The 27,969-nt window shown below is 58.1% G+C and overlaps 1 protein-coding gene across 4 annotated transcripts; it reads right to left on the reverse strand.

Annotated features, from left to right (window-relative positions):
• On the reverse strand, nt 1–27,922 carry Flnc (filamin C). Of its 4 annotated transcripts, XM_040728567.1 has the most exons (48): nt 27,283–27,922; nt 22,280–22,528; nt 20,705–20,802; nt 20,418–20,568; nt 20,185–20,303; nt 19,997–20,074; nt 19,681–19,843; nt 19,306–19,506; nt 18,053–18,190; nt 17,590–17,716; nt 17,318–17,454; nt 16,944–17,137; nt 16,731–16,844; nt 16,010–16,153; nt 15,653–15,776; nt 15,370–15,530; nt 15,020–15,110; nt 14,755–14,924; nt 14,435–14,552; nt 14,089–14,351; nt 13,143–13,740; nt 12,448–12,621; nt 12,182–12,344; nt 11,774–11,934; nt 10,599–10,766; nt 10,388–10,511; nt 9,780–9,936; nt 9,516–9,705; nt 9,302–9,325; nt 8,938–9,185; nt 8,440–8,538; nt 8,038–8,137; nt 7,601–7,741; nt 7,143–7,271; nt 6,880–7,053; nt 6,003–6,164; nt 5,722–5,925; nt 5,178–5,330; nt 4,965–5,087; nt 4,600–4,842; nt 4,127–4,396; nt 3,888–4,025; nt 3,510–3,625; nt 2,323–2,455; nt 2,055–2,231; nt 1,672–1,890; nt 961–1,170; nt 1–843 (listed from the first exon to the last, which is right to left on the reverse strand). In XM_040728567.1, exons 1-48 carry the CDS (start codon nt 27,635–27,637, stop codon nt 656–658), a joined length of 8,181 nt encoding a protein of 2,726 aa, XP_040584501.1. In that variant the 5' UTR covers nt 27,638–27,922; the 3' UTR covers nt 1–655. The 4 variants fall into 4 exon arrangements, with proteins under 4 accessions (XP_040584501.1, XP_040584503.1, XP_040584500.1 ...); XM_040728569.1 differs by lacking the exon at nt 8,440–8,538; XM_040728566.1 differs by having other exon boundaries at nt 10,388–10,766.
• Nucleotides 27,923–27,969: the final 47 nt, after the last annotated feature.

A 27,969-nucleotide genomic window follows, 5' to 3' on the forward strand; every position in this document is an offset into this window, starting at 1 on the left:
TGCAACAGCTACACTTTATTTGGTGTTTTCCACATGTGCAAAAGTCTCCCAGGAAGCTGGGCCCCACAATGTGTAAAAAAGACCCCCCTCAATAGGGAAGAGCTGTGCAACCATAAAAAAAAATAAGAGAAATCAGTCCCCCAGGAAGCCTGGCTTGGGCAGAGCATGTCACTTGGGGCCAGTCCACATGCCATGTGCGGCTTGTTCTGGTGCTTTCCTTCTGGTGGTTCCTTTCCAAATCCCTCACTTTAGGGTTGTGGCCACCAGAGGTGTCAATAGAGTCCTCAGGCACAGCAGTTGGTGAGGGTGACTTCTCCCACACGCAGATACCCCACCTCAGTGCTTGCCCACTGCCCCACTATGATCCTCGGGGCTTCCCCAGACCCCCAACCCCTGCCCAACCCCATATATCACAGTCTCCGCCCCTGACTTGTCTGCCCTCGGGCCACGTGTGAGGGACACTGATCCCAGACAGGAGAGAGGCCCTCCACCCCTCAAGTGCACAGTGGGGTGGGGTGTGGTGCCCCTCACTTCACACCTGAGGCAGGTGTTTTAGTGTCTGGGTCTGTGAGTGTGCATACGGGTGTGGCACGTTCGCGTGGGTGTGAGTTTGGCAGGAAGTGGGGGCCAGGGCTGGGGGAGGCACTTCCGGGATTCAGGGCACATTGACCTTGAAGGGGCTCCCAGGGACACTCTCGTCACCCCATTTGACAATGAGGATGTAGTCTCCTTTTTCCTTGACAGTGTAGGTGACGTTGTATACCCGGTTCCCCATGTGCTTCACGTACACCTCTTCACAGGGCGTCTTGGGCCCGTGCACACCCACCATCATCATGTTGGTGCCTGGAGAGGGAGGCAGGGAGGAGTGACTCACACCAGGGCCACAAGCAGCCCACCCCCGCTCCCTGGACAGCTTCCTGCTCCTCCCTCCCCTCTGCCCCTGTCTTGGCTGGGACATGCCTGCTTTGCTGCAGTCCACGGTGAATGAGTTCTTCTGACCCACAAAGGCCTGGGACAGACCAGGCCCCCTTGTCACCACTTTGCTGGCATCCGAGGAGAACTTGGGGATAGAGCTGTAGCTGGCGCCGCGGCTCGAGGAGGACTTGGTCACAGTCTCCACCAGAACTGTGGATGTTTCATGAAGGCTGTGGCCTCCAGACAACCTGGGACCTGAAGGGCGGAGGAGGTGGCCAAGGGCCCAGTCAGAAGGACTTCCCGTCCTTTCCTAGGACACTGACAACCTTCTGGGACAGGCCTTGGGTGATGCAGAATGCACCAGGCCCCCTCCTGTCCTCAGCTGTAGCTTTTGAAGAATCTAACCTACTCCAAACAAGCAATTCCCAGTGCACCAATCCCTGCTTATCCCTGGGCCTGAGCCACCTCTGGCTCCACCCCTCACCCTACAGAACAAAGCAGAGCTCTAGCTTAGAAGCCCAGTGCTTGCCTGATATGCACATGGCTCTGGGTTTAACCCCAGCATTGAAAAGAGAGAGAGTTGCATTTAAAAGATAATTACACACAACTCTACAGACTGGAATGCTGCCTCATCAGGCCTACCTCCTTCATGGTTACTTGACCACAACTGAGGGCAGACCACAATCAAATGTGAAGGGTTACTGGACCACCCAGGCTGGGCTGGGCTGTATGAACTTCTCCACCCAGGATACTCACCTGTGACCTTTGCTTTGAAGGGGCTGCCCACGATGTGCTGAGGGCCACCATACTTGATGGCAATGAGGTAGTTACCGGGGGCCATGGGAGTGTAAGTGACGACATGGCCCTCAGGACACTCCCGGCAGTCCAGCTGCACCTTAGAAGGGCCGTCAATGGTGACAGACAAGGCCCCTGAGCCTGCATTCTGGGTGTTGACAATGAACTCTGAAGACACACCTGGCGGGCAGAGGGATCGAGGTTGAAGGCAAAGAACGCAGCCCAGAGCGGGGCCCTGGGTTCCCTGGGTAGCACTGCAAGTTGGTACCGACGAGCCCCTGACCTATCAAGACTGACAGCGCCCCCAAATCTACCCCGTTCCCCCTCTAGCTCTGCACACTCACCAGTAGTGCCTCCCTCAAGCCCAGGCCCATAGGCTGACACCAAGCCCGGGTCCCCAGCTTGGCTCTGCTCTCCAACTCGAATCTTGAAGGGGCTTCCAGGAATGTGGGCACCATTGAACTTGACATCGATTGAGTGGACGCCATTCTCATGGGGGATGAAGCGGATGGTATGCTTATCTGTGAGACACAAGGTGGTGAGTGGGCGTCCATCTTTCTCCACTCCTTCCCCAGAGACCTCAGCCCCGCAGGAGATGGCAGGGCAGCTCACCGCTGTCTATCTCGGAGACATAGCATTCCTCCACGGCTCCCGAGGGTGTGTGCACCCTAGCATCGATCACGCCACGTGCCCCATTAAGCTGCACCGCGAAAGATGCCGGCTGGTTCACCTTGAGCCCCGTCTCCTGCAGAGGCCACAGAGCAAGCATATTCAGAGTCCTGGGAAGCTTCTGGCGGTCTCCTCTGCAGTTCAACGCTGTTCTCGCTCTACGGCCAGCCCAATGCGCCCACCTCTCCAGCCTGGCCCCAGCCTGCCAGCCCAGATTGCAGGGAAGGGCTGAGAAGGCAAAGGCTGACCTGCCCTCCAACACATCCTCCTGCAGTGAGGCAGGCACCACGCTGGGTACCACAGGGAGTGATGGATCCCTGTCCCGGCTGATGAAGCAGAGCCCAGACACTGAGTGAGCAATGCAGGTCTGTTAGCAGGGTTTGAAAGGGTTGTGCGAGCTGCAGGCACGTAAGAGTTTAGACATGGCAGGCTGAGTATAGACTACCCCAAGAACACTTTTTGAAGGGGGTGACCAAGGGGGAGAATGGAGAGAATGCAAGCAGGGCTCGGGGCAGGGGGGTGGAAGCCTGGGGTAGAGTGGAGGGGTTCACTATTGATAAGACTGCACTGTGGGGTAGCTAAAAGGATGTGGGACAAGGCCCTCCTCTCCTTGTCCTTACACAATGGCTCTGTGACGACGGTGTGCCCATTTGCCAGTGTGGCTTGCTGAGAGCCTGCATACTACACATTCCCACATGGCAGAAGGAAAGGAGACCTTTCTAGATGTCGCACCAAGAAAGAGGACATCTGGTCCCAGCAGCCAGGAGAGGTGCGGCCCAGACCCTGTGGCTACATGTGCCTGCTTAGGAGTCCTTTGCAAACTAGCTTATGCCTGGTTTGATTTTATGTACTTATTCTCATGAAGTCAGTTGCAAACATTCTGAAGAAAGTAGAGCAACTGCGGTGACAAGAAACATCAGCTCTCAGGAAGCACAGGCTTGTAGAAAGCACAAGCAAGGTATAGAGCCACAGTAGAAGCGTTCACTAGGATGCCGACATGCTCCCCCAAGGGCCCTGACCCGTGCTGTATACAGCTCACCTGTCAAGGTCACTGCTAAGTGGCTGGCCATATGGGCCTGCCCTTCTAGACCCTGCCTATCTCTCGGGTTCCCCCCTCCCCCGGCACACACCTGGAGGCTGGTGACTGTGAGGCGGCGAGCATCGTCGGAGAGGGAAGCCACAGGTACCACAAAGGGGCTGTCGGGGATGTGCTCATCGTTGAACTTGATAGAGACTTCATAGTCACCTGGGGAAGGAGACCAGTCAGCACATTTCCCAGGATACGGGCAGAAGGGGCACACCACGCCCAGCCCAGTCTCGCCCCAGGGCAAACTCATCGGATTAGGGCTCAGCTCAGTGGGTGAAGGGATTGGGGAGGAAGGGGGGTAGAGACTGATGGGGGGAAGTCCCACAGCTCCAGGCATCTTTGGTCTGGTCAGCAAGTAGAAACCCAGGATACATAAGGGCAGCTGGAGCAGCCCACTCTCCACCCGACTGGGAACATCTACCTGGCTCCTGGACCACATAGGAGACGCCACAGGAACCATCTTTGCGGTCTTCAAATGCAATCTCTGCCTTGCTGGGACCTTCCACAGCAATAGACAGGCCCCCAGCGCCAGCTTCTCGGGTCCAGATGCTGAACTCAGCTGCATTGGGGCAAAGGGTAAGGACGGCGGGTGTTGAGAACTGTTGCCCCTGAGAACCGGAGCCCCGGCTCCCCCGCCCCCGTGGGGGGGTCTCCCCTTACCTGGCACACCAGCCACACCTCGCTCCAGGCCTGTGCCTCCAGCCCGCACCTTGTGGGCCCCGCCTTCACCCAGTGGGCCCACAGTGAACTGAAAAGGGCTTCCAGGCACGTGCTGGCCGCGGTACTTGACCGCGACTGTGTGAGGACCCATCTCTTGGGGCACAAAGCGTACACTGTAGGCGCTGTCCTCGCCCTCAACGATCTCTGCAGCTTCCATCTTGCCAGATGGGCTGGTCACCTGGGCTGTCATGTCCTGAGAGCTGGCCTCACCTGAAGGATTGGAGTGATGTCAGGCGAACAAGAGGCCGTATCCGGTTTCCATGGTCCCCTCCCTCCTCAGTGAACTCCCTTCTCCGCTCAGACCTGTCCTGGCCAACTGGGCTAAGGGGGCAGGGATGGGGCCATTCTGCCTCACAAAACGGGAGGCCCCAGTCTCCCCGTGAGGACCCCAGTTCCCAGTGTTCTCTGCTCACCTTCCTGCTGCCTGGTGATGCTGCCGAAGGAGCCTAGGCGTTCCCGGCCCAGGAAGTCACCGAAAACAGCAGGGAAGGGGTCTCCGCCAACCTGGGTGGACTCTTCCACCCGGACTTCCCGCTTGGTTTCCCCACCCCGAGTCTTGCTGATCTCTGTCCGCTCTGTGCGGGTGTACGTGTGGCTGCTGCGCGTGAAGGTGCGGGTCAGGCGCTCCTGGGCGGACACCATCTGAAACCAGTTTCCTGTAGACAGCCAGGAGGCAGGAGGTGAGGAGAGGGGAAGCAGGACAGAGGCCCCAGGCTACAAGTGCACCCCACGGCCGCCCCGCCCCTCCCCGGCTCCCCCCTCTCTTTGCAGAGCCTACCTGGGATCTTGAGGTTGAGGTCGCAGGTGCTGCCAATGGTGGCGATGGAAGGGGCCTGTCGGCGCCTGGTGATGCTTTCCTTCATGCGTCCCTCGCCAGTCACCTTCACGGTGAAGGGGCTTCCTGCAAGGGAGCAAAGGAGAATGAGGTTCATGGGTCACCTGCCCGTGGGTCACCAGGTTTGTCCCCCCAAGCCCCAGCCCAGAGCCTCACCAGGCACGTGTTTGTCAGCAAACTTGATGTTGATGATGTAGGTCCCGGGCTCGGTTGGGCAGTAGGTAACTTTGCACGTGCCATCTTCCATATCCTCACAGTTAATGTCCACCTTGCTAGGGCCTTCGATGCTCAGCCCCAGGCCTCCGTATCCTGAGGGAAGGAAAGCCAGGAGAACGTCTCCCCTGAGCCTGTGGCACCTACGCCCGCATTGCTCTTCCGACCCACACTGTAGACTCTGCCCAGTGGCCACTAGGGAGAATGGCCAGGAGAGGTGGAGAAGCAAGCCGGGGTTTGTCATCACGGCCCAATGTAGAGGAGTTCTGGAAAATTCCATACTCTCAGATTTCGGGGAGGGATAGCTGAACATTCTCTTGACTGTGACAGAGTTGACTGGGAACAGTCACTTTCCCCCAGAGGGCTCCAGGCTCAACCCCGACAGGCCCAAGAAGGTCGGGGGAGGAGACTGTGTCAGAGGGGCAGGAAAGAGGGACGAGAACCCGTGGGGTACGACTGCATGGGGGGACTCTGGGGCGAGAAGCACCTGCATTGCGAGTGTCCACGATGAACTCCGCCACCTGGAAGGTGTGCCCCTCAGAAAGACCCTTGCCCCAGACGCGAACTTTGCTGGCATCGCCGATCTCTGAAGGCCCCACCAAAATCTTGAAGGGGCTGTTGGTGACATGCTTGCCACTCTTGCGGACGCTCACCACATGCTCACCGACCTCCTTGGGGGTAAAGGAGATCCCTGCGGAGAGGGGACATTCAGCAGAGCATCCCTGAGGCCTCCCCCATTCAAGCACCCCCATGAATCGCCGTGCTCACCAATGTGTCTGTTGGGCAGGCGCTTTAGCAGGCATGGCTCCTCGTTGCCTGAAGGGGCACGGATGCTGGCTGTCAGCTGGCTGAGGTCACTCTCAGTGATCTTCAGTGACACATCCGTGGAGGTGCCCACATTAAGTTGGGATGTTCTCATTGAGTCGTCACCTAGGAAGGAGTTGGGGTGGGTCAGGCTGTTAGCTCCAGACAGACTCCAGCATCCATGGTCTGCATTCACCCTAACAACCTCAGAGGGACCCAACATCCCTGTTCTCGTGCCTGTCTCGATCCAGGAAGGGCTAAGCCCCTCCTTGAGCCTTTTCATATTTAATCCTGAGTCACATGGAACAAGACACGGGACTAGACTCTCTGTCCGGCTCTGCCACACTGCTAAGTTGTCTCTGGGCTTTCTCGAGATGCCAAAGGAGTGTCAATACCCCACCTTTTCAAGAGGAACTTTAATTGATTTAATTTGAAATGATTTCTTCTTTCAAGACAGGGTTTCTCTGTGTAACAATCCTGGCTGTCCTGGAACTCGCCCTGTAGACCAGGCTGGCCTCAAACTCACAGAGATCCACCTGCCTCCGCCTCCCGAGTGCTGGGATCAAAGGTGTGCGCCACCAGCGCCCGGCTTGTTTTGTTTTTGTTTTTTGAGTCAGGGTCTTTTTATGTAGTTTTGGCTGTCCTGGAGCTCACTGTGTAGACTAGGCTGGTGATCATGTCTTTTAAAGCATGGGATGGTGGGATGTTTCTTGCCGGTTATGGAGAACAGCATCCTTACATTTATCTCAAGATGCACCCCTCCTCCCCAGCAGTCTGTCCAAGAGTGAGCTGCCTTGAGCGTGTGCACGGCAGGTTCACTCCACCCGAACATGCAGCTCACCTGTGATCTTGGCCGTGAAGGGGCTCCCCGGAATGTGCTTGTCGTCAAAGCGTACAATGATGCTGTAGTCTCCGGGTGCTGTGGGTAGGTAGGACACAGTGCATGTGCCATCCTTGTTGTCCTTGCAGGTGATCTCTGCCTTAGATGGACCCTCCACAGCCAGTGACAGACCCCCTGTAGACGAAAAGGGGCCGAGATCAGCGGGTCTGTCCTTGCGCCTGAACCCGGCCAGTCCCCTCACCTCCTCTGCCAGCTTTCCTCACCTTCCCCAGCATCCTTGGTGACAATCGTAAAGGTGGCAGGCTTGTTGACCATGCCGTGGCTCAGACCTGGCCCATAGGCACTGACATGGCGGCTGTTGATGGCATCCACGTAGAACTGTAGAGGACTCCCTGGGCAGTGACAGACAGAGCTGGGTCAGTGTAAGGGCAGGGGCTTCCTGTACCCACACTGGCCGCCAGCGTCTTCAACAGCCTTGGCTGCTGAGCCCTGTGTCTCTGCCATACGGACTTGACTCTTAGAAGCCACAGAACCTCCCTCTGTGCCTGGGCATGGGGTGGTGGGATGTTTCTTGCTGGTTATGGAGAGCAGCACCCTTACATTTATCTCAAGATGCACCCCTCCTCCCCAGTAGTCTCTTAAATACTTATTTAAAGGAGAAAGGCAGGACCCACATGGCGTCGGTTTCTCTTGCCATGGCCTCACCCTGCCCCCAACTCACCAGGGATATGGTTGCCATCATACTTGATTCCCATCTGGTGCAGGCCTTTCTCTGTCGGTGCATACCTCACTGTGATGGTACCGTCTTTGTTGTCGGTGATGTTGGGACGTGCTGTCTTACCAGAAGGCATCCGCACCTCCCCTGAAGGGCAGACACACATGTGGGACCCTGGTCTGTTCTTGTGGGACCCTGCTTCCACCAGAGGTCAGACACTGGGAAGCAATGTCTTCGGGAACAGAAGGATGATCCTGAACTAGGAGACAGAGGGCTTGAACCTGACTTCTAGTCTACCCAACTGTGGGACCCAGACTAATTGGTCTTCTCGCCCTGGGCGCCAGTGCTCATCCCTACACGTGATACACTTGATCTTAGATGAAAGGCCAACAAGCACCCTCAGTTCCCCTCAGAGCCAGCCCCATGTGTGCAGGACCCAGTACCTGTGAGCTCCCCTTTCTGCACCGTGAAGGGGATGACCAGGTTAAAGGGCCTCAGCATGGACTCCAACGGCTCCACGGGCACCACGGGCTCCTCTGTGGCCTGCAGCAGGCGAGAAGAAAGAGCATTGGCGGGGAAGGCTTGGGAGCGTGGCCTGCCTCGTGACTGAAGTCCGAGAGAACGAGGAAAGAACAAGAAGGTTAACGAGGAGACCCGAGCGACAGAAGGAGTGCCAGCTGCAAGAGATGGGTGCCACGCCCAGCTTTGGACTCCCTCTGCCCGTCCTAATGCCTGCCTGTTCCCCAAGAGGCCCAGCCAACGCTGCAGAGGAGTAGAAGGAAGGAAGGAAGGAGGGAAGTGGGGGCCAGGAGGGCGGTGAGGCCTGCCACGGGAAGCTCCAGTACCCAGTGTGTGGGGCAGGTGCCAGGCCGAAGAGGGACATAGGGCTGGTGCCGCTGCAGCACTTCTGTAGGCTCCTCCACGCGAGGCAGGGGGTCACACGCCTGGGAAGCAAGGCGCAGGGTATGTGGTGGGTGGGACCCGGAGCCCAGAGTTGGCTCAGAATGACCCAGGACCGAAGTCGGGGGGGGAGGACAGGGGGGCAGCTCAGGTGTTCCATCCTTGTCCTGCAGGGCCACCTCTGTGGAAACAGAGGAGCCAGGGACAGAGAAGCGTCAGAGAGGAACAGTGAGCTCCTCCTGAGAGGGGTGACACCGCCCTGCCACCTCCTTACACTTGGGCCGGCTGCGAAGAGTACTCTGGCTCCAGGATCCATTCATCGAGCATGGGAACAAGCTCTCTGCTTCCTGGAGGACAGCTTCTAGGATCCCTTGCAGCTACTAGGAGGCACACTCTGCGCTCCCCACCCCTGTCCTCCAGACCCACCACGGCCATGAACTCACCAGCACATGGAAGGGGCTGTTGGGGATGTGTTCACCCCCGAAGCGGATGGTGATGACGTATTTGCCCGGTTCAGGCGCCGTGTAGTAGATATCGAAGGTACCATCATGGTTCTCAACCACGTCCACGTCGAGCTCTGCCCCGTCTGGCGTGGACACCGTGCAGGTCACCTTGCCCTTGCCTGCTGCCTTGGCATCCACTGTGATCACAGTCTCCTCTCCGATCTGGATTCGGGGACCCAGGCAGGCGCCTGCCACAGTGAAAAAGCCAGATCAGGGGCTGTGGAGGCCGTGCCTAGCCCTCTCTTCTCCAGCGGCTCCCACAGCCTCCAGCCCCTAGCAAAGGAAGAAAAACAAGGTTACTCACCCAATCCGTGGCCTCCAATGGACACTGGAAGTAGACAAGAAAGTTAGGTCATAAAGGTTCAAGATGAGCTGGTGGGGTGATGGGGCGGGAGGGGGAGCCGGGCTAGGGCAATGGGGACAGGCTCTTTTCCAGCGTTCCCAAGGGACTGGGCTGGGGATCTAACTGCACTGTAGGGAGGCTGGTTGGTAATAAGGGATGCAGAGTTGGTGCTCACCTGTGACAAGGCACTTGCTGGCATCCCCTGTAGGCAGGGCGTGAATGCGGAAGGGTGAGTAAGGGATCTCATCGCCGCCGTACTTGATGGTGATGGTGTATCGACCACTCATATCTGGCAGGTAGGACACAGTATATGTGCCGTCCCCATTGTCTCTGATGTTGGCCTTCTTGGGTTTACCCTCCGGATCCTAGGGGAGAAGAAGAGGTCAAGTCTGCCTTTGCCCACAGAGTCCAACTGGGAAGGGGCTGTGCCTGGACTCACCAGGATCTGGACAGTGAGCAGCCCCTCCCCCGCATCCCGAGCATCGATGGTGAACTCCACCGGTAGGCTGGCAGGGATGCCAGAAGCATTGAGGCCAGGTCCGCTGGCCCGCACCTTGCTGGCATCATGGGCTGGAAGCACTTTGATCTTGAAAGGGCTTGAAAAGCAAGGAGTAGACAGTCAGCAGGGGGTTGGAGCTCGGGACTGGGAGCCTTCCCACATATGGGCAGGAGGAATGACTGCAGGGGAGCGTGGAGGGGCTGGTTCCCAGGATCAGGTGACATCGTGAGTCTTAGAGAAGGTCTCTGAAGGACCCATGTATCACAGTCTGAGCACTCTTTTCTCCAAAGGAAGATGCTGTTATTTGTTTAAAGAGGTAAGTCCCTAGACTTTCTGTGGCTCTTTTCCTAGAGTTTGACTTGGCATCAAAGCTCCTGGGGTGAGATAATCTTCAGGTCAAAGAATCCTGGAGTGTAGCAATATAGGGCAGGCCCAAGAAGGAGGTTCAGACAAACAAGGGGGACACTGCCCAAGTCCTAGCCCTGAAGGTGTGACCCCAGACAAAGCTCTCCAGAGCTCAGCATGGCTTGCCCAAGGCTGGTCCTCACCTGCGAGGCACCTCCTGGTCAGCATACTTGACAGCGACTGTGTAGGGCCCATCAGTGGCAGGTGTGTAGTGGACAGTGTGGGTGCCGTCGCCATTGTCACGCACCTCCACAGGCTCAGCCACACCTGGACAAAGGCGGGGGTGGGGCGTCAACAGGGCTTCCCGGAACCTCACTCCACTTCGTTGCTTAGCCCAGGCATTCTGTTCCATACCTGTGGGGCCCAGCACGGCCACCTGCAGAGGGGCCCGGCCGGCTTGACTGCAGTCCACTGTGAAGGTCTGAGGTACTCGCGCCCTGACGCCCGTCCCCAGCCCTGGGCCTGAGCACTTCACCTTCCCGGGGTCCACCACATCCTTCACAGGAACTCGGAATGGGCTCCCTGGGAGGAGACGGTGATTAGCCTCTACCCACACTGCCTGGAAAAGTCTGTCTCCCTGTGCTGAGACTCCAAGGAGGAGGCAACCTCCCTGCTACGGAGAGGTTCATAGGGACCAACATGGAGCCAGTTTGGAACTTGCTGAGAAACAAAAAACAAGAGTAGGCAAAATTGACTACAGAATGAGGCTAGGCAGGCCTCACTTACTTGGGCTCAGTCCAGGAAGAAAACCCTCCTAAGCTGTTAAAATGTTAAAATTGAATATTTTAAAAACCACTTATGGGGGGCTGGAGAGGTGGCTCAGAGGTTAAGAGCATTGACTGCTCTTCCAGAGGTCCTGAGTTCAATTCCCAGCAACCACACGGTGGCTCACAGCCATCCATAATGAGATCTCGTGTACTCTTCTGGCATGCAGACATACATGGAGGCAGGCTGTTGTATTCATAATAAATAAATAAATCTTAAAAAAACCACTTATGGGAAAAAAAAAAGCCACACGCCTCTAATCCCAACACTCGGGAGGCACAGGCAGGTGGATCTCTGTGAGTTTGAGACCAGCCTGATCTACAATAGCTAGTTCCAGTTCCAGGACAGCCTCCAAAGGCACAGAGAAACCCTGCCTCGAAAAACCAAAAAAAATAAAAAAATAAAAAACCAACAATAACAACAACAAAAAAAACCGACTTATGTTTCTGACACTGTGGTTGAATAGGAAGAGGCTATGCAAAATCCAATAAGAAGAAAACAGTCTTGTTTGCACAGACCCGGTTCCTGCAATAATGGAAGACTTGGCACACCCAAGCAAGTGTCTGGCTACAGGACAGCAAATGCAGAGAGTGGACCTGTGACCTGCGTGACCAGGTCTGGTGCTGCCGGCCAGGGCCTCGGGAATGAACTGAAGGGCTACCACACCCACAACGCCTCCTACCCCGCTGCTGTCCCCCCTGTCTCCACAGCCGCCCTTCCCCCTAGTCTTCTTGTGAGCCTGCCCTCCTGCCCTCCTCGCCCACCTGGGATGGGCTGTCCCCCAAAGGTGATGTTGACGTCGTAGTCTCCAGGGGTGAAGGGGACGTACTCCACTGTGCAGCTGCCATCCTTGTTGTCCTTGCAGGACATCTTCGCTTCTGAGGGGCCCTCAATGGCTAGGCCAAGGCCTCCCGTGCCGGCACCCCTGTCAGGGAACACTCCTGTCAGCTGTTCTAGAGCCAGCGAAAGGGATGGGAGGGGCGGTGGACAGGGAGGAGTAGGGAGGCCAGGGCTGGAGGATGGACTGCATGGGCTGTGGGGATGCAGGGAGACTGACCCCTGGTCACCTCTGAGATAGGAAGTGGATGACGGCGCAAATAAATGGGACGGGCGGACAGCAGAGGCCAAGATGGACATGACTTTGGGTCAAGGTCAGGCAGGGAGAGGGATACCTGGTTTCCACGGTGAAGCGGTTGGCCTTGTTGACCAAGCCACCCTCCAGGCCTGGCCCAAAGGCTCGGACTCGGGTGGGATCGCAGCCCTCAGTCACACCCACTCGGAAGGGGCTCTTGGGCACGGCGACTTCGTCATAGAGCACCTCCACCAGATGCACGCCTGGAAGCCGGTCACAGTCAGTCAGTCAAAGAGAGCGAGCAGAGCCCTCATCCCCGCCCTCTGGAGCACACTGTGACCCTTCCCTCTCCTACAGACTCCTTACCCTCTTCATAGGCAGTGTACTGCACTCGGTAGGTGCCGTCCCCATTGTCCGTCACATAGGTGTCTGTCTTGGCGCCCGAGGGGTTGAGTACGCCAGCGGTCACGTGGTTGCCACCCGTGGCTGTCAGAGACCTCGCGTCCACAGTAAACTCAGTCGTCACCTCCCGAAGGACACCTAGATCCAGGGAGCCAGGCTCAGCCTTCACGCAGCCCCTTCCTCACCCCTCACTCCACAGCTGTTCTGTCAAGTAGCGCCTAGCCGCCTCTGCACCCGTGAGTCTCAGGCCTCTCCTCACGCCTTCGCTCCGCGTGCCCTGGTTAGTGCCCTGCCAAGCTGGGGACCCTGTCTTCCTCGCCTCTGCTCAGCTCGTTCCTAGGTGGGTCTGGCTCCCTTGTGAGCAGCCCACTCGTGCTATAACTCTCCCCCGGTTCTTGGCGCCTCCTAAGACACAGCTTGTTCTCAGCTTTGTTGGGTCTGAGAGGCCTCGAACTAACCAGTTGGAAGATCTTACCAGAAAAGTGCCCAGGGGCCGATGCCTTCGTGTCGCAAGGGCACAGACTAATCTGCATGCCCCGCTGGCCCCCTTGCGCCGTTTCTGGGAGCCCCTGAAACCTCCATCCGCTCACCCCGCAGCTCTCCTCCCTCCTTCCTGACCTAGCCCCGTGACTCGACACCGTGGTCCGCTCCTCTCTTACCATGTGGCTCCACACCCGGCCCGGAGACCTTGATGCCACTGGTATCAACTGCAGGCTGCACGTGGACACGGGTGGGGAACTTGGGTATGGGGTGGCCGCCATACTTGATGGTGATGGTGTAGGTGCCGGGGAAGGCGGGGCTGTAGGTGATGTGGTAGGTGCCATCCGCGTTGTTGTGGATCAGCACCTCGGCTTTGACGCCGGCGTCTGACAGGATCTCAATGGTGAGCTCAGCCTCACCTGCTTCCGAGCAGTCCACAGTGAAGGTGGCAGCCTCTCCGGCCTTGCCACGCTCCAGGCCTGGCCCACTGGCCCTCACCTTGCTTGGGTCGAACACAGGCTGGATGGTGGCCTTGAAGGGCGAGCCAGGGATGTGGGCTTCAGCAAACAGGATGTTGATGGTGTACTCGCCTGGCTCTGTGGGCAGATAGCTGACCGCACAGGACCCATCCCCATTGTCTTGGCACTCGATCTTGGCTTCGCAGGGGCCCTCAACGGTCAGCCCCAGGCCTCCCGTGCCAGCCCCTTTGGTATCAATGGAGAATGGTGCCGGGGTACCTACAAGTCCACCCTTGAGACCAGGGCCATAAGCGCAGACCTAGGAAGATGAACACACGCATCAGTCCCCTGAACTTGGCTTCTCCTAAGCTCCCAGACTGCGGAGCTGCGACCTAAGCAAGCACCTGGAGCCGTAGCAGCCAACTCCAGGAGAGGACACGGAGTCAGAGATGAAGTAACAGCGGGTCAGTTCTGTGGACCCCGTCTGATTCCAGGACCAGGCTCTGAACACACACGCTGTCTCTAAGACCGGTCCTACGTAAAGGATGGTCCTGGCTCTGGTTGTGCCTACTCTAGGCGCATGCATTCTTCTGGTCTCTGCCTGCAACACACCTATCTTTCCTAACGGTCCCCAGCTCCTGGATCCCACCAGCCCCTGTATGTTTACCTTGGAGGGGTCAGGGGGCAGGACACCTTCCACGGCAAAGGGGCTGCCAGGCACTGGGTGACCGTCATAGGTGATGTCCACTTTGTAAGGTCCCTCTTCAGGGGGCATGTAGCGTACGGCCTGGGCTTCTGCTCCGCCCCCAGGCTCCAGTTTGCAGGGGATAGGTCGTCGGGAGGGTGAGGTCATCCGCACATCTAGTTGACCCTGACCGCCAGCCCCTCTTGTATTCACGGAGAACGCCTGTTCCTGCCCGACAGCCACCTCTGCACGGAGGGCAAAGGACGCCATTAGCGGAGACCCCACCTCTCACCCAACACCCCGCAGTCCCAGGCTGGCTTTTACTTACTGCTGTTAAGTCCTTGAACTTTGACTTTGCTGAGGTCCAATGGGGGTGCTACATTAACCACAAAGGGGCTTTTGGGGACAGGGTCCCCACCGTAGGTCACTGTGACTGCCATGTTGCCCTATTGGGTACAAGAGAAAGTCAGAATGGAGCGGCTTAGAGACAACCTACTAACAGTTCCTTGGACTCTGCAGGCCATTTATCTAGAGCAAGAGCAGACAGGAGGCAAGGAATGGCCAAGGACCCGGGATGGGCTGAAGCTGAGAAGGTTCCACTCGGGTCCCATCCGCAGCATGGGGACGGCGTGAGGGAATGGGACACACCTGCTGGACAGCGGTGTACTTGACTGTGTATGAGTAATCATGGTTGTCAATAATTTCAAAGTCCCGCACGGCCTCGCCCTTGGCTGCCCCGGCGAAGTGCACACCCAGCTTGGCCTTGCCGGCTCCTTTGGTTAGCACGGTGAAGTGAGTTGGCTTTCCAACTTCCACACCTGGAAGCCCCCCCAAAGAGACGGTAGTGAGGGCCTGGAAACCAATCCAGCACAACCCCAACTCACGCGCGCCCCATCCTTGCCCAGACATCTACCTGTGCGGCTCAGCCCGGGGCCCTCAGCCTTGACCTTGCTAGCGTCATGGGATGGGTCCACCTTGATGTGGAAGGGACTGGCAGGGATCTCCTGGATGTGGAGAAGTCTCGATCAGGTTTCCCAGGGGACGGTAGTGAGCTAGATGCTGGTCAGGACACTCAAGGACCCGGGGAGGGTAAAGGCAACCTCTAAAGGCACCTCCTGTGTTGTCTGAGGCACGGTGCACACACACAAAGAGGACGCCACAGCCTGCCTCTGTGTGACGGTGCCTTGTGCCCTGGGGAACAACTCACTCCAGCCGCCTTCCCACACCTTTCACATGCAAGCCCACGGCTCCCAACAGTTGTACCTGGTTGGCGAACAGCACCATGATGGTGTAGTGGCCAGCCCCTGGGGGTGTATATTTGACAGTGAAGGTGTCATTGTCATTCTTGATGATGTCAAAGTCGATGTCAGCTTCCACGGGCCCCACCACACCAGGTGCACACTTGATGCCAATGCTTACGTCGCCTGAGAGGAGGGAGGGCGGGGTCCGTGAGGGAGACTGAAGAGCTTCTCCCATTGGAGTCTCCCCCGGCTCCGGTGGGTCGGAGCCCCGCCCACCTGGATCATGCCCCCACAGAGCCGCGTACCTTGTCCAGCTTCGCTGCAGTCCACTGTGAAGTAGGTGGGCTCATTGGCCTTCAGGCCTGTCTTCTCCACTCCGGGGCCATATACCTTTACCCGCTCAGGGTGGCTGCCCTCTCCCACACTCACCTGTGGGCAGGGGAGGAGTTCCATGCTCAGGGAGTAGGCCTTGCTCAAGGCTAACCTTTCCCCAGCAGATCTCCACCCCAGCCTCAGCTGGACCCGTCTCAGCCTCTTTACTGGGGGCTTGAGGCAGGAAAATGTGCAGAGGGTCCACGACAGCCAGTATCTGCCGCATGGGGGCCCAACTCCTCTAGGACTCCTGGTAGAGCGTGCGCAAGGGGCAGGGTTGGTAGACATACCCTGAAAGGGCTCTTGGGCACGTTGACACCACCCCAGGAGACGATGATGGTATGCTTAATGGGCTTGGTGGGTACGTAGGAGCAGCGGAAGGTACCGTCACCATTGGGGATCACCTTGACATCGATGGGGCAGCCATCTGCATCCTGTGGGCACCAGCCGGGCAATATTCAGAAGGGCAGAAGCAGCCACAGGGACTCTCGCTGCGCCCTCTGCTGGATCAGTCATTCTCTGCACCTTTTCTATTCAGTATTTACACACCCACTCCCAGGCCCAGCCTCTGATATCAGGCCACATGTTTTGGTGGCCTGTACCTAATCCAGGAGCCAAAAGACTTGGCATGAGGCCACCTATGTAGCCTGCTTCCTAGCTTATGTTTAGCATATGTGCTAGTCAGGGAGAGGATGGGCTAAGTCAATGTTCCTAAAATTGATTAACAGCTGTCTCCTTGGAGCCTCAAGACTTTTAGGGGTCAGTGGACACTAGTTTATGAAACTGACTTGAAGCTAATGTCATATTTGGTGAAACTGTCTTTCTACTGTAAATCATTGATTCAAAATGAGTTTGCTTCTAAGATTATTATCAGTAAGAAAATATGGTTTTAATTTTCCATAGACTGTGGCTACAGGAGACTCAATCCTGCCTTTCTGTGACGTTGCAGCCTCCCTTCTGGAGACCCCTGTCTGCGGCAGTGGGGCACACTAGAGACACTGAATGTCCCACCTGGGCATAGAGCTTCAGGTCTCCCTTGCCGGCGGCGCGGGCATCAATAGTGAACTCGGCCGGCTTGTCCACGATGCAGCCAGTGGGCTCCAGGCCAGGTCCAAAGGCTTTCACCTGCACAGGCCAAGAGAGACGGGCTGGGTTGGGGACAGGAGGAGGAGGACCAGTGCACCCAGGCCCAGCGCAGGCGGAGCGTGGGAGCCAGGACCCCACCTTGTCTGGGAAGCAGTCCGGTGGGGCTGGCTGAATGTGGGCGATGAAGGGCGAGTCTCGGATGTCCTCGTCATCGCAGATGACGTGCACGGCGTACTCCCCAGGCTCAGTGGGCCAGTACCGCACATCACAGGAGCCGTCGCCCTTGTCGTCACACTCTATCTTGGCTTGTGAGGGCCCCTCAATGGAGAAGCCTGGGGAGAGGGAGAGGGTCGGGGCCTCTCAGACAGGCCCCGCCTCCTTCTGCCTCCACCCAAGCTGCCTCTCTCTCCCCGCCCACACTTATCCCAACACCTCCAGCATCTTCCCCCTTCCCCAACCCCTCAGCGTGAGTCCTTTATGTTCTGACGCCTCCTCTGCCACCAGTCACTCACCCAGCGTGCCCACTTCCGTGCCAATGGCTTCCACCACGAAGTCAGCCGACTTGCCCACCTGGCCGGTCTCCAAACCAGGACCCCACGCCCGCACTTTCTGGGCTCCGGCCTCTGGGCTCACCTGGACCTCAAAGGGACTGGGGAAAGGAAAGGCATGACATCGAGAGGGCCCACCTCTCTCCTTCCTTCAATCCTGCCGGGGGCTACTTCCTCTCCATGCGGCCAGTGACACAGACAGGAAGACCCAGACAGGGAGGCGACGGTGCGCTTACCTGCGGGGGATGGCATAGCCACCCCATGTGATGGTCACCACATACTTCCCAGGGACCACAGGGTAGTACTCGCACTCGAACACGCCGTCCCCAGCCTCCCGAACTTTCACGGGCTCCTCTGTGCCCTCTGAGGAGGAAGGGTCAGGGAGTACAGGTCAAAAGTCTGGGGTTTTTCATCCCCTCCAGGAGTCCTTGGGACTTGGGCCTATCTAAGGGAGGTGCTATTAGTGGGCAGAGATGAAAATGCTATTGGGATCACGTGTCACCCCTGAGCACACCAGCCCTGTGTAGCACCCACGGTGGGGGAAAGTAGCTCCGGTTCTCAGACTGGGAAACCAGCCGAGGACACCCACAGTGCCTCTGGTCACTATGTCTCTGGAGTCTCGGGAGGGGACTGTGTGCTGGCTGCCACTGGTGGTCAGAACCCCTGTCCAGTCCCCCATGCCCGGGCTGCGGCACTCACTTGGGCCCTTGACGGTAACCTTGAGTTCCCCGCTGCCAGCACCCTTGGTGAACACCTTGAAGTCAGCCACCTCTTTCACACGCACACCTTTGGGCTGCAGGCCTCGCCCAGAGGCGCGGCAGGCATTGGGGTTACAGGCTGGGGGAGAAAGAAACAGAAGGATTGGGTGATGGAGGGCCCCGAGAAAGCCCAGTCTCCTGCCACTGACTGCCTCGCTGTGCATGAATCTCCTGACCCCTCCCAGGAACTGGACATGGCTTCATGCAAGCCTGCCCCATGCCTTCTGCGTCCATCCGCCGCAGAACTGGGGCTTCTGGGAGCAATGCCGGGCGCTGGGCAGAGATCTGGTGCGGGCTCAAGTAGGGGACTTTTCTCAGAGTCACCTCAGACAAAGACACAGCAGAGTCTGCACTGAGTAGACTGAGAGACAAGGAAGGCCCTTCACCCACACCTAAGGCCTTCCACCTGGAGCCCCACGCCTTCCCAGGACCGCCATAGCTGCCTCACAAACTGTGGCATGCCACAGAACATCCAGCACCACCAAGGAACAAGAGCGTTTCCATGTGACATTAGCTCATAGGCAATGCATGGAAAGCAGCCGGCTACAACACGGAGCTCATGAGGCCCCACAAAACTGACAGCCACACAATCTAGGCCTGCCAGAGAACACAGGCAATGGCATGGAACTGCAGCCTTGCACCGAATGCCACAGGATGGGAGCAATCCACACATGTGGGCCTGCCGCGAGCACAGGTGAGGCCGGTCAGCTAGGACCACGCCTGCCACACCTCCACTGCCGCGTACTAACGTGGCGCCCCTCTCTTGGTGGGCACAGAGGGGGTGGGCCGCAGTGGGGGCGCTGAGTACAGGGAAAGAAGCAGGCGGGGGTAGGTTCACCAACTGAGGGCCTCGCACACGGGTGAGAGCACGCCATGCGTGCTCTGTCAGTGCGGGCCGTCCTCCTCTCCCTCCTCTGTGCGGCCCATGTTCCAGTCTCTTTCCATGTGGTCCCTGGCCCTCCTCTTACCCAAACCAGCTTCCTTGAGGTGGAGTGACGAGAAATCCCTCAGAGCCCCTCCTAGCCGCACCTGTCTGTCTCGAGCCCAGCAGCTGTCCACCCCCACCTCCACCCCCCACCTCCACCCCCCACCTCCACCCCTGCGGATGGAGTGCCGCGTTTCCCATCGGCCCTCGGGACCCAAGTCTGGTGGCAAGCTTTCTGCGATGGCTTTGGTGAGGTGAGGCACCCTTACCTTCCGCCACATGAACAGGGAAAGGGCTCCGGGTGATGGGGGCGTCAGCAAAGGCCACGTGCACTGTGTGTGGCCCCTCCATCACAGGTCTGTACGTGCAGCGGAACGTGTTGTCACCCGTGTCCTCCAGGGCCACCTCTACCGTATCCCGCCGGCCCTGTGGGTCCACGATCACCACAGCAACATCACCAGTGCCAGCCCCTGCAAAGGACAGGCCAGGCGGTCAGTGCCCACCCTGGACACACACATCAGACCGGGCTCCCTCGTCCTGAAACTACCCCACCACCACCTAAGGCCTCGGTCTCGGTCATTTCAGCCTCACACCCACGCTCTGCGAGAGGCTGCCTCAACCCACCACGGCTAGCCCTTCCTTACCTGCAGTATAGATGTCAAAGTAGGTGGGTTTGTTGGCCACGTTACCCACAGGTTCCAGGCCGGGGCCACGGGCTGATACTTTGTTGGCATCCCCGAGAGCCATGCCCACGTTCACCTCAAATGGACTACGCTCGATGTTCTGGCCGGCAAAGAGCACAGTCACCTGGGGTGAGGGAGGTCAAAGGTTAGCTTAGGGGACACCAGTTCTGAGGGAGTGGAGAGGAACACTTCGGGTGAGAGGTAGTCGACGGCAGCGGGGTGTGGGCTGAGGGCAACAGCAGGAGGGCAGGAGGGCAGGAGGCCCCCGGGGAGGTACCTTGTGTAGCCCAGCAACCTTGGGCACATAGGAGACGGCATACGTGCGGTCCTTGTCATTGTTGGGAACCACTTTGGCCTATCGGGAAGGAAAACGATCGAAAGTCACACAGTTGTAACCAATGCCCGGACTCCTCCGTCCCAAGCAGCCCTGGTTCCCATCCCGTCATTCCCCACACTCCGCTATACCTCCTCCGTGTGCCCCTCGGGGTCCTCGATGTAGACCAGCACCTCGCCCACGCCAGCATCCACTGTCTGCACGGTGAAGTGGGCTGGCTGCAGCACAGTGTTACCCTGGGGTTCGATGCCTGCAGGCAGAGCAGAGCCCAGGTCACTCCAAGATCCCACACCTGCCCGGATGCCTGGATCCCACTCCTGCCCGGACGCCTCGGGAAGGCTGTTAGGAAGCGCGTGACACATACCAGGCCCGTAGGCAATGGCTTTCTTGGGGTTCAGCTGCTTAGAGCGAACAGGGGCGCCAGGTTTGAGCTTGGCCTTAGGAAACTGGGACAGGTAGGTCATCACAGAGTGCTCGTCCACGTTGGGGTCCACGATCTCTTCAGGGGCAATCACCTGCCATAGAGGAAATGGTGGTTGCACAGCGCTCTCCCAGTTCCCCAGCTGCTCCCTGGCCAGGGGTCCTTACAGCCCTTCCCTTCTCCGTGACCCCTCCCACCCTACGCCCCACCCTACCCATCTGCCAGTGTACCTGGGGCACCCCGAGCCAGTCATCTGCCTGCTGCATGGCCTCTCTGGCATTCTGCACAGGCTGGTTGGGGTCCCAGGCTTCCCAGTCAGGGCACAGACCTAGAGAGACGGTGCAAGAACATAATGGAGTGGACCACAGCGCTGTCACAGAGTGCTCGCTCGGCCAATAATCCCAGAGCCCACAGCTTCGCATCCTTCCCAGCCAGGTTCCGTTATCCCCTCATGTTTCAGCCCGTCACCATGTCAAGGCATAGCAGTCCTTGCCGGCACCAACAATGCGTCCTTTCTCTCCTCGGATGATGTAGCCTGGCACCAGCCCTGCCAGGCAGCCTCCTGCCGAGTCCAAGGCCCAGCAAGAGACCTTGAGCACCAAACCCCAACAAAGGACCCCTGGACTTGGTGCCAGCTGCCTGAGGGGGGGACAGGAGGTGAGAGCCCTGTCCCCCACAACTCCCAAGCTGTATCTTCTCACAGTTCCCGAAGTCTTCACACTAGCCTTAGGGATAAGGATAACTCTCTCCCTTCTTAACTGCCTTTGGGGAAACTGAGGCATTAAAGCAGCTACTGGAAGACAGATTCCTCAGTTTGGACATCAGGAGCCCAGCCTCCCAGCAGGTAGAATGCTGATGGAGTCCCAGATCACCCTGTGAAGGGCTGGTTGTAGGGTCAGGGGGGCAGCTTGGTCCAAGACAAAGACGGAGGGCTTGATAGCACTGGTGGGGAAGGGGCCGCTAGCAGCTGGGATCCGTGACTGGCTGGAACAGCTGAGCTCACTGCTGGCAGCCACACCAGCTTTGGGCAATGGCTCAGCAGCTGGGAATGCTTCCCAGGCTGCATGCCCCCGCCTCCCACCCCTGCTCCCCAGCTGACCCCAGGGCGGGGGAGGATTCCCCCAAGGGGCTGAAGCCAACTACCCCACGGGGTACATGACAGGAAGGAGCTGGTCGTTGGGTGGGGCTCTGGCCTGTGTGCCTCGGTCCTCTAAGGGCTCTGATCTGCTTGGGCCTAACCAGGCGGGTCCAGAAGGGCAGGCCAGGGTCACCTGCCATTGGACAACACAATGACACCATCCTGGGCCTCACCCCTCTCTCAAAGCCATCCGAAGGGTCATACAAAGAGTATTTTCTGTATCTAACTCGGGATCCTTGCTGTAAGTCCCACCTATTTCCTTTCTTCCTGCTGGGGTAAAGGAACGGTATCCATGTGACAGAATAGGCCCTGGGCTCTGAGGCCACTTCTGGAGTGACTTCTTGGACAAATCACTAGCCCTCTCTGGACTGTTAGGCTTGCCTATAAAATGATGGGTTAGAACTGTTTTCTTTCTCCTATTAAACCTAGCCCAGCAACCAGGAACAGTCTGACTCCAGCAGTAGTTTCTGGCTGGAAGAGGAGTAAGTTCCACAGGTGCTCCTGATTCCTTGGACTCTGAGTGGACATCATGACAAGCACAGAGGGCCATAGCATGCCCAGACTGTCCCCCACGCCCCCACGGGTGGACATCATGACAAGCATGCCCAGGCTGTCGCCCACCCCCCACTGGACTAACGGGTCTGTGGTGTGCCCACTGACCACTCACCAGGGGCACAGTTGTCCACCAGGGCGCCCAGAGCCTTGCCGTCCTGCCAGTCTCTATTAAAGTTGGTGATGGGCAGCTGGGGCACCTTGTTCTGGATCCAGCCAAGCAGACGCTGCTTGGGTGTTTGTTTGCGGGCGTCCTCGTCCTCCTCATCCTCCCACATGGGCATGGAAATGGAGTAGTGAAGGATCAGGGTCCAGATCAGGCCCAGGATCAGCTTCAGGTTCCCATCCACGATGGCCTTGCTGTCTGCAGAGCAAAGGGATCGAGGCAGCTCAGAAGGACACCTTGTGGTGGGACCCTCCATCACCCGCACGGCCCCCGGAGCAGTGTTGGGGCGATAGGGCTAGAGTCCCCTCCCTCTGGGACCTGTCTTCCCGGCCAACTTCTCTTTCACTCACTCCTGTGGACCTGGCCAGATCCAAGCCCTTTCTGGTTTCCTCTTCGTAAACAGGCTGCTTTCCTCCCTGGTACCACTTCCTCCGCCCCCAAGGCCATCCTCAGCGCTGGCGTCTCCCTCCCATCTAACAGGTGCCCTACTGAAATGCAGGCCTCTTGGGGGCAGACGCTGGTTTTGTTTAGAGTCAGGGTCTTATGTAGTTTGGACCCTCCAGCCTTTTCTCCTGAGTCCTGACATTACAGGCTTAGGTCTATATCAACTCAGGGTCTCATGTGTATCAGTTGAGGACTATACCAACTAAGCCATATCCCTAGGCCTCTTCTTTAACTGACTGACACACAAGCTGTGCACATTAGAGAATACAATCGGATAAGCTTTGACAATAAGGCATACCCACAAAACCATTGGCATAAAATAAAAAGTAAATATAAGCATCACTCCTCAAATTTTCTCATCTGTACCTCTCTGTGGTCCTCCTTCCTTCCTGTCATGCTCCCAACTTCTGTCTGTTTTCCAGATAGTTTGCATTTTCTAGTTTTATATAAATGGGATCAATTGGGATGTTTTTCTCCTTTTTCTTTTTGTTCTAGCTTCCTTCACTGAGACATTGAATTTTATCATGTGTGTTTGTGTGCGTGTCTATGTGTATCGAGTATGTGTGATATATGTGTATGAGTATGTGTGTGTATATATTGAATTGTGTATGTATGTGTTCAGTGCGTATACATGTGTGTATGTATGTGTATATATTGAGTGTGTGTATAATATGTGTTGAGTGTGTATATATGTGTGAGTGTGTATGTATGTGTATATATGAGTATATATATGTGTGTATATGTGAATGTGTGTATGTACATGAGTATGTGTATGTGTATATATGTGTGTATTGTGTGCATATAAGTGAGTGTGTGGTATGTGTGTGTATATGCATGTCTATGTATATATGTGAATGTGTATTTATGAGTGTGTATATGTGTGTATGAGTGTGTGTGTGTGTGTGTGTGTGGTGTGTGTATACCAGAAGTCGATGTCAGTTGTCTTCAATTATTCCCCACCTCACTTTTTGGACAGGACCTCTCCCTGAACCTGGACTTTATCAATTTGGTCAGGCATCCCCAAGGATTCTCCTCTCTGGGCCTCCTACTATTGGGATTACATGTGTACCCGCTTTTTACACGGGTGCTGGGAATCTGAGCTCAGGTCTTCAGATTTGCATTGCGTGTTCTTCACCAACCTAGCCACCTCCCGGGATTTTGTTTCTGCAGTGGAACTCCAGCTTTCAGGGTCTCAGTAAAAGTGGGTGACTAATTAAAGTTGAACAGGACCAGATAGATCCTACCTACATTCATGCCCCAAAGCTAAAAGGGCTTCTGAAATAAACAGGGTCTGGGAGGAGAGAAGGGGTACAGTGCATGCTTAGCTAAAACTTGCAAGTCATGTTGCCCAACGCTGAGGGGTTATGGCATTTCAGGGGAGGCAGGGGGATGTCACTCATGTGGCCTCAACTCTCGGAGACTTTGGACCCCAACTGGTAGGCCATATGTTTTGGCACCCAGCTTATTTGTATAGGGAAATGGAGGTCTGAAAGCTGTCAGTTTGTTTACTGATGTTCCTGAAAGACAAGAGGGGAGACTGGAGGCTCCCCTTACACGTCATCTCCGGTTCTCCTTTCCTCAGATCTTGGGGAGCCTCTGCCAACCTCCACTCCACCCCCACCTGCCCCCAGGCAGAGGAATCTATGCCCCCCATGCCCCACGGTCACTGATTCATTCTTCCTTCCCCAGGAGCTCTGCAGCCCGCCCCTTTCCGCCCCTTCCCCTGCTCCACTGCAGCACAATGGTTTGGCAGCGCTCAGATTCCATGACACGCCGCCTCCCAGTGCTCTCAAACACAGGCTCACAACACTTTCACACAGTCCGGACACTCGGAACCCCCCCCCCCGCCGTTCACAGCCAGCCTGGCTCCCAGACCCAGAAGGCTTATTTGCAAACTGGAACCAGACCCCTGGGAGGGAGACCTTGAAGCTGCAGCGTTGGGAGGGGGTGGAGCTGGAGAGGGTGTCATTCATGTTTGCTGGTAAGAGAGGTTTCTCCCTAGCATCTGGCCCTAGGCCAGACAGCAAGTGGTCCCCAGCTTGGGCAGGAGAGGGCGGGGTAGCAGGCCCAGGGTTCCATCCACCCTGGGAGCGATGACCTTCCTCTCTTTCCAACCCCTTAGGAGGCCGGGCAGGGGAGAGGGTGGTGGAGCTCAGTTCAACCCAGGCTTCTTCCCCCCCTCCCCAACATCCCACCAAGACTCTGCCTATCTGGGGATAACTCCCAGGGGTGGGAGGAGCTAGCCAGCCAGCCTGTGACCCCCACCCCTCTCCTAGAATAGAGGGGAGGAGACAGGCCTGGCCAAGGGAGGGGCTGAGACAGCTGGTGTCCCCTCCAGCCCCTCCCTCAGCTATTGGCTCTAAGAGAAGGAATAGCAACTGGAGAACAGCTGCGGGACAGGGCTGCCTCATAGGCCTCTTTGTTTGGAGGGGCGAGAGGGTGGCGGGGGTTGTGCCCCATGCTGGGGGTAAAAAGGGCAAGCAGCCCTTCACCACGCCGAGCCAGGCTTAGAACCCTTCTTCCAGGTGAACTTCCCTGTCAGCAACCTTTCCAGTGCCCGACTTTCCTTCTAGTAAGAAGTAGGGAATCTCTGAGAACCCCACCCTCAGGTGCCCAGATGTTCATTCAGTCCTGGGACAGGACCCCTTCCCACTTCTAGACAGGATGGGGAGCCAGAGTAAGCAGGATGACCCCCTTTGCGGCACCCCCTTCCATCGCCCCGGGATCGCTGGCTGGCGTCCGTGCCCCTTCGCCCCAGCCCAGCCCAGCCGCTGAATTGCTGACGGCTAATCTCATCGGCACAGGGTGAGCCACTTGGCCCAAACAGGGCACAATTCCCCTTCCTCTCAGCGGGAACCCGGGAGCTTCTCTCCCGCCCCCAAACCAACGCTGGTTTCTTCCCCCCTCTACTCTGGGTTGGCCCCTCCGCAGCAGAGCCAAGCGGGCTGGAGCCAGGCACCGCCATGGGGGGAGGGGAGAGGTGCGTAGGGGAAGGATGAGGCCTGGAGAGGGGCCCACCGCCCCCGCAGCCAGCAGGGAAGGCAGGCTGAGCCATTTCCTATAATGTCTTACAGAGGCTGCAGGCTTTTCCCTGGAGACCCCACCTGGGGCAGTCAGTGCTGCCTCTCATGTCCCCCCTTGAAGGGAGGTGCGGGGCGAGCCCCCGCCTCCACACCCATCCGACACTCTCCTGATTCCTAGCTCCACCACACACACCAGGGCCCCCTCCCCCACCCCTTGTCCTCGGGCTTGTCCTTCTGGAAAGCTCAGAGACATCTGCTGTGTCACGGAGACAGGGCTATTTCCAGGCCCGAGCAGGAGGGTGGGGTGTGTGTTGGGGGGGGGTAGTCCTGGGGCTAGAAGAGGTAAGGCCCCGGGGAAAAGCCTGGGCAGGGCAAAGGGCCCCTGACTGATCTCAGCTGCTAATTCAGGAGGCCTGGAGGCTGCCCTAAGGGAGACGAGTGAGTGGACAGACATCTAGTTTAGTAGTGAAGTCTCTGGGGACATCCTTTCGCGGTGGACAACACCTGGCACCATGTACGGTCCCCTTCTAGGGCCTCGGGTGCATCCTCCCAGGGGGTCTAATATTCCAGTAGGGCTCTAAGAGTTCCCCTAGGGTGCAAACTGGAAACGTTAGTCACAGCGGGGCAGGGCTGCAAGGTGGGGACGGTCTCTTGCCACCCAAAGCCCACCCTGGGCTTCTGGACTCCCAGGACTAGCGTGTCTCCCCACCCCCACGCAGAACTGACACACCTTCCAAATCTGGTTACACTCAGTGACTTCCTCTCCCGCGTTCCCCTCCCTCCAGGGCAACTTGACCCTTAGCTGCAGCCAATCCCAGGCCAGGGGGTGGGTTGGAACAGATCACGGACAGTCAGGAGTCCCCCTCCCAGGCGGCTGAAGCGACCAGGACAATCAGGAGTTAAAACTCCAGGCCGGTCGCTCATGCCTTTTTAGGTTTCTGAGGCTGGGCTCTGTTCGCCCCAGGCCGGCCTGATCCCAGATGGGGAGCACATGCCTGCAAACGGCCGGAGCTCCAGGCCACTAGCTTCCCCGGCTGGCCTCGGGGCCCTGAGCACCGGCGGTGGCTGGGACCTGTCTTCTGTTTGCTTTTGCCCAGCGGCGAAGGGGATGGGAAGCCATTTGCTTTCATGGGGGTGGCGGGAGACGCCCCCGGGAATTAACAATGGGCACCAGCCCTGTCCTCACAAGCACGCGCGAGGGCTGCCCGATGGAATGAGAAGGGGACCCTGAGCAGGTTGGTAGGAGTGCGCTTAGGGCGGCTGACGCTGAGAGGTTCGGAAAACTTGGGAAGGGCTGGACCTCCCAGGGGTGCCCGCTGTCCCAAGAGGGGTGTCGCGGCTGCAGCCTGTGCTGGTGAGGGGGAAACCAGGCCGGGGTCCCCTGGTGCCAGGGCGAGCGCGCTCTCTCGGCCGGCTCTCGGTACCCGCACCTGTGGACCCTGTCCCAACCCCCCACTGGGACCGAGCCCTGTCGCCAGCACTGACCGATGGACACGAGCTTGATGTGTTCGCGCTCCAGGAACTCCAGGGCCACAGACACGTTCTCCAGCTTCATCTGGCGGAAGTTGGGGCGCGGGTGGAACTTGCGGTACATGCGCTTCTGGCTGAGCACTTCGAGCAGCGCGATGAGGCGCAGCCCGTCGCTGAGGTCGCGCTGCAGGTCGGTCAGGCGCTTGCCCACACACTTCAGGTGCTCGTTGCACCATCGCGTGAAGGTGTTCTGCTGGATCTTCTTCCACGGCGCGTCCTCCGCTAGGTCCTTCTCGGTGGACGGCATCTCGTCCGCCTCGTCGGCCAGGCCGAGGCCGGAGGCGTCCGAGTAGCTGCCGTTGTTCATCATGCTGGCTGGCGCGGCGGGGGGCCGGGGGCGTGCGGCCTGGGGTCGGGCTGCGGGTGCTGGCGGGCGGGCGGGACACCGCGCTCTCGGTTAACTTCTCCCTGGCTGGCGGGGCTCGCGGGCCTCCTGGGCTGAGCGGCTGCGCTGTCCGGCTGGGGCTCTCTCTCTCGCTCCCGGGGCGGAGCAGTGCTCGGGAAGTGCGGGCCGGGCCCGGGCAGGGGGTTTAAGAAGCCCCCGGGCTGCCGACCCCCCCGCCGCGCTCGCGGCCCCGGGGTCCACGTCAGAGCGCCGGCCTCCCAGGAATGCCGCCCGGCCCGCGGGTGGGGGCCGCGCCG

This window comes from Mesocricetus auratus, unplaced genomic scaffold (genome assembly GCF_017639785.1).
Source record: "Mesocricetus auratus isolate SY011 unplaced genomic scaffold, BCM_Maur_2.0 Super-Scaffold_100019, whole genome shotgun sequence".
Taxonomy (NCBI): Eukaryota; Metazoa; Chordata; class Mammalia; order Rodentia; family Cricetidae; genus Mesocricetus; species Mesocricetus auratus.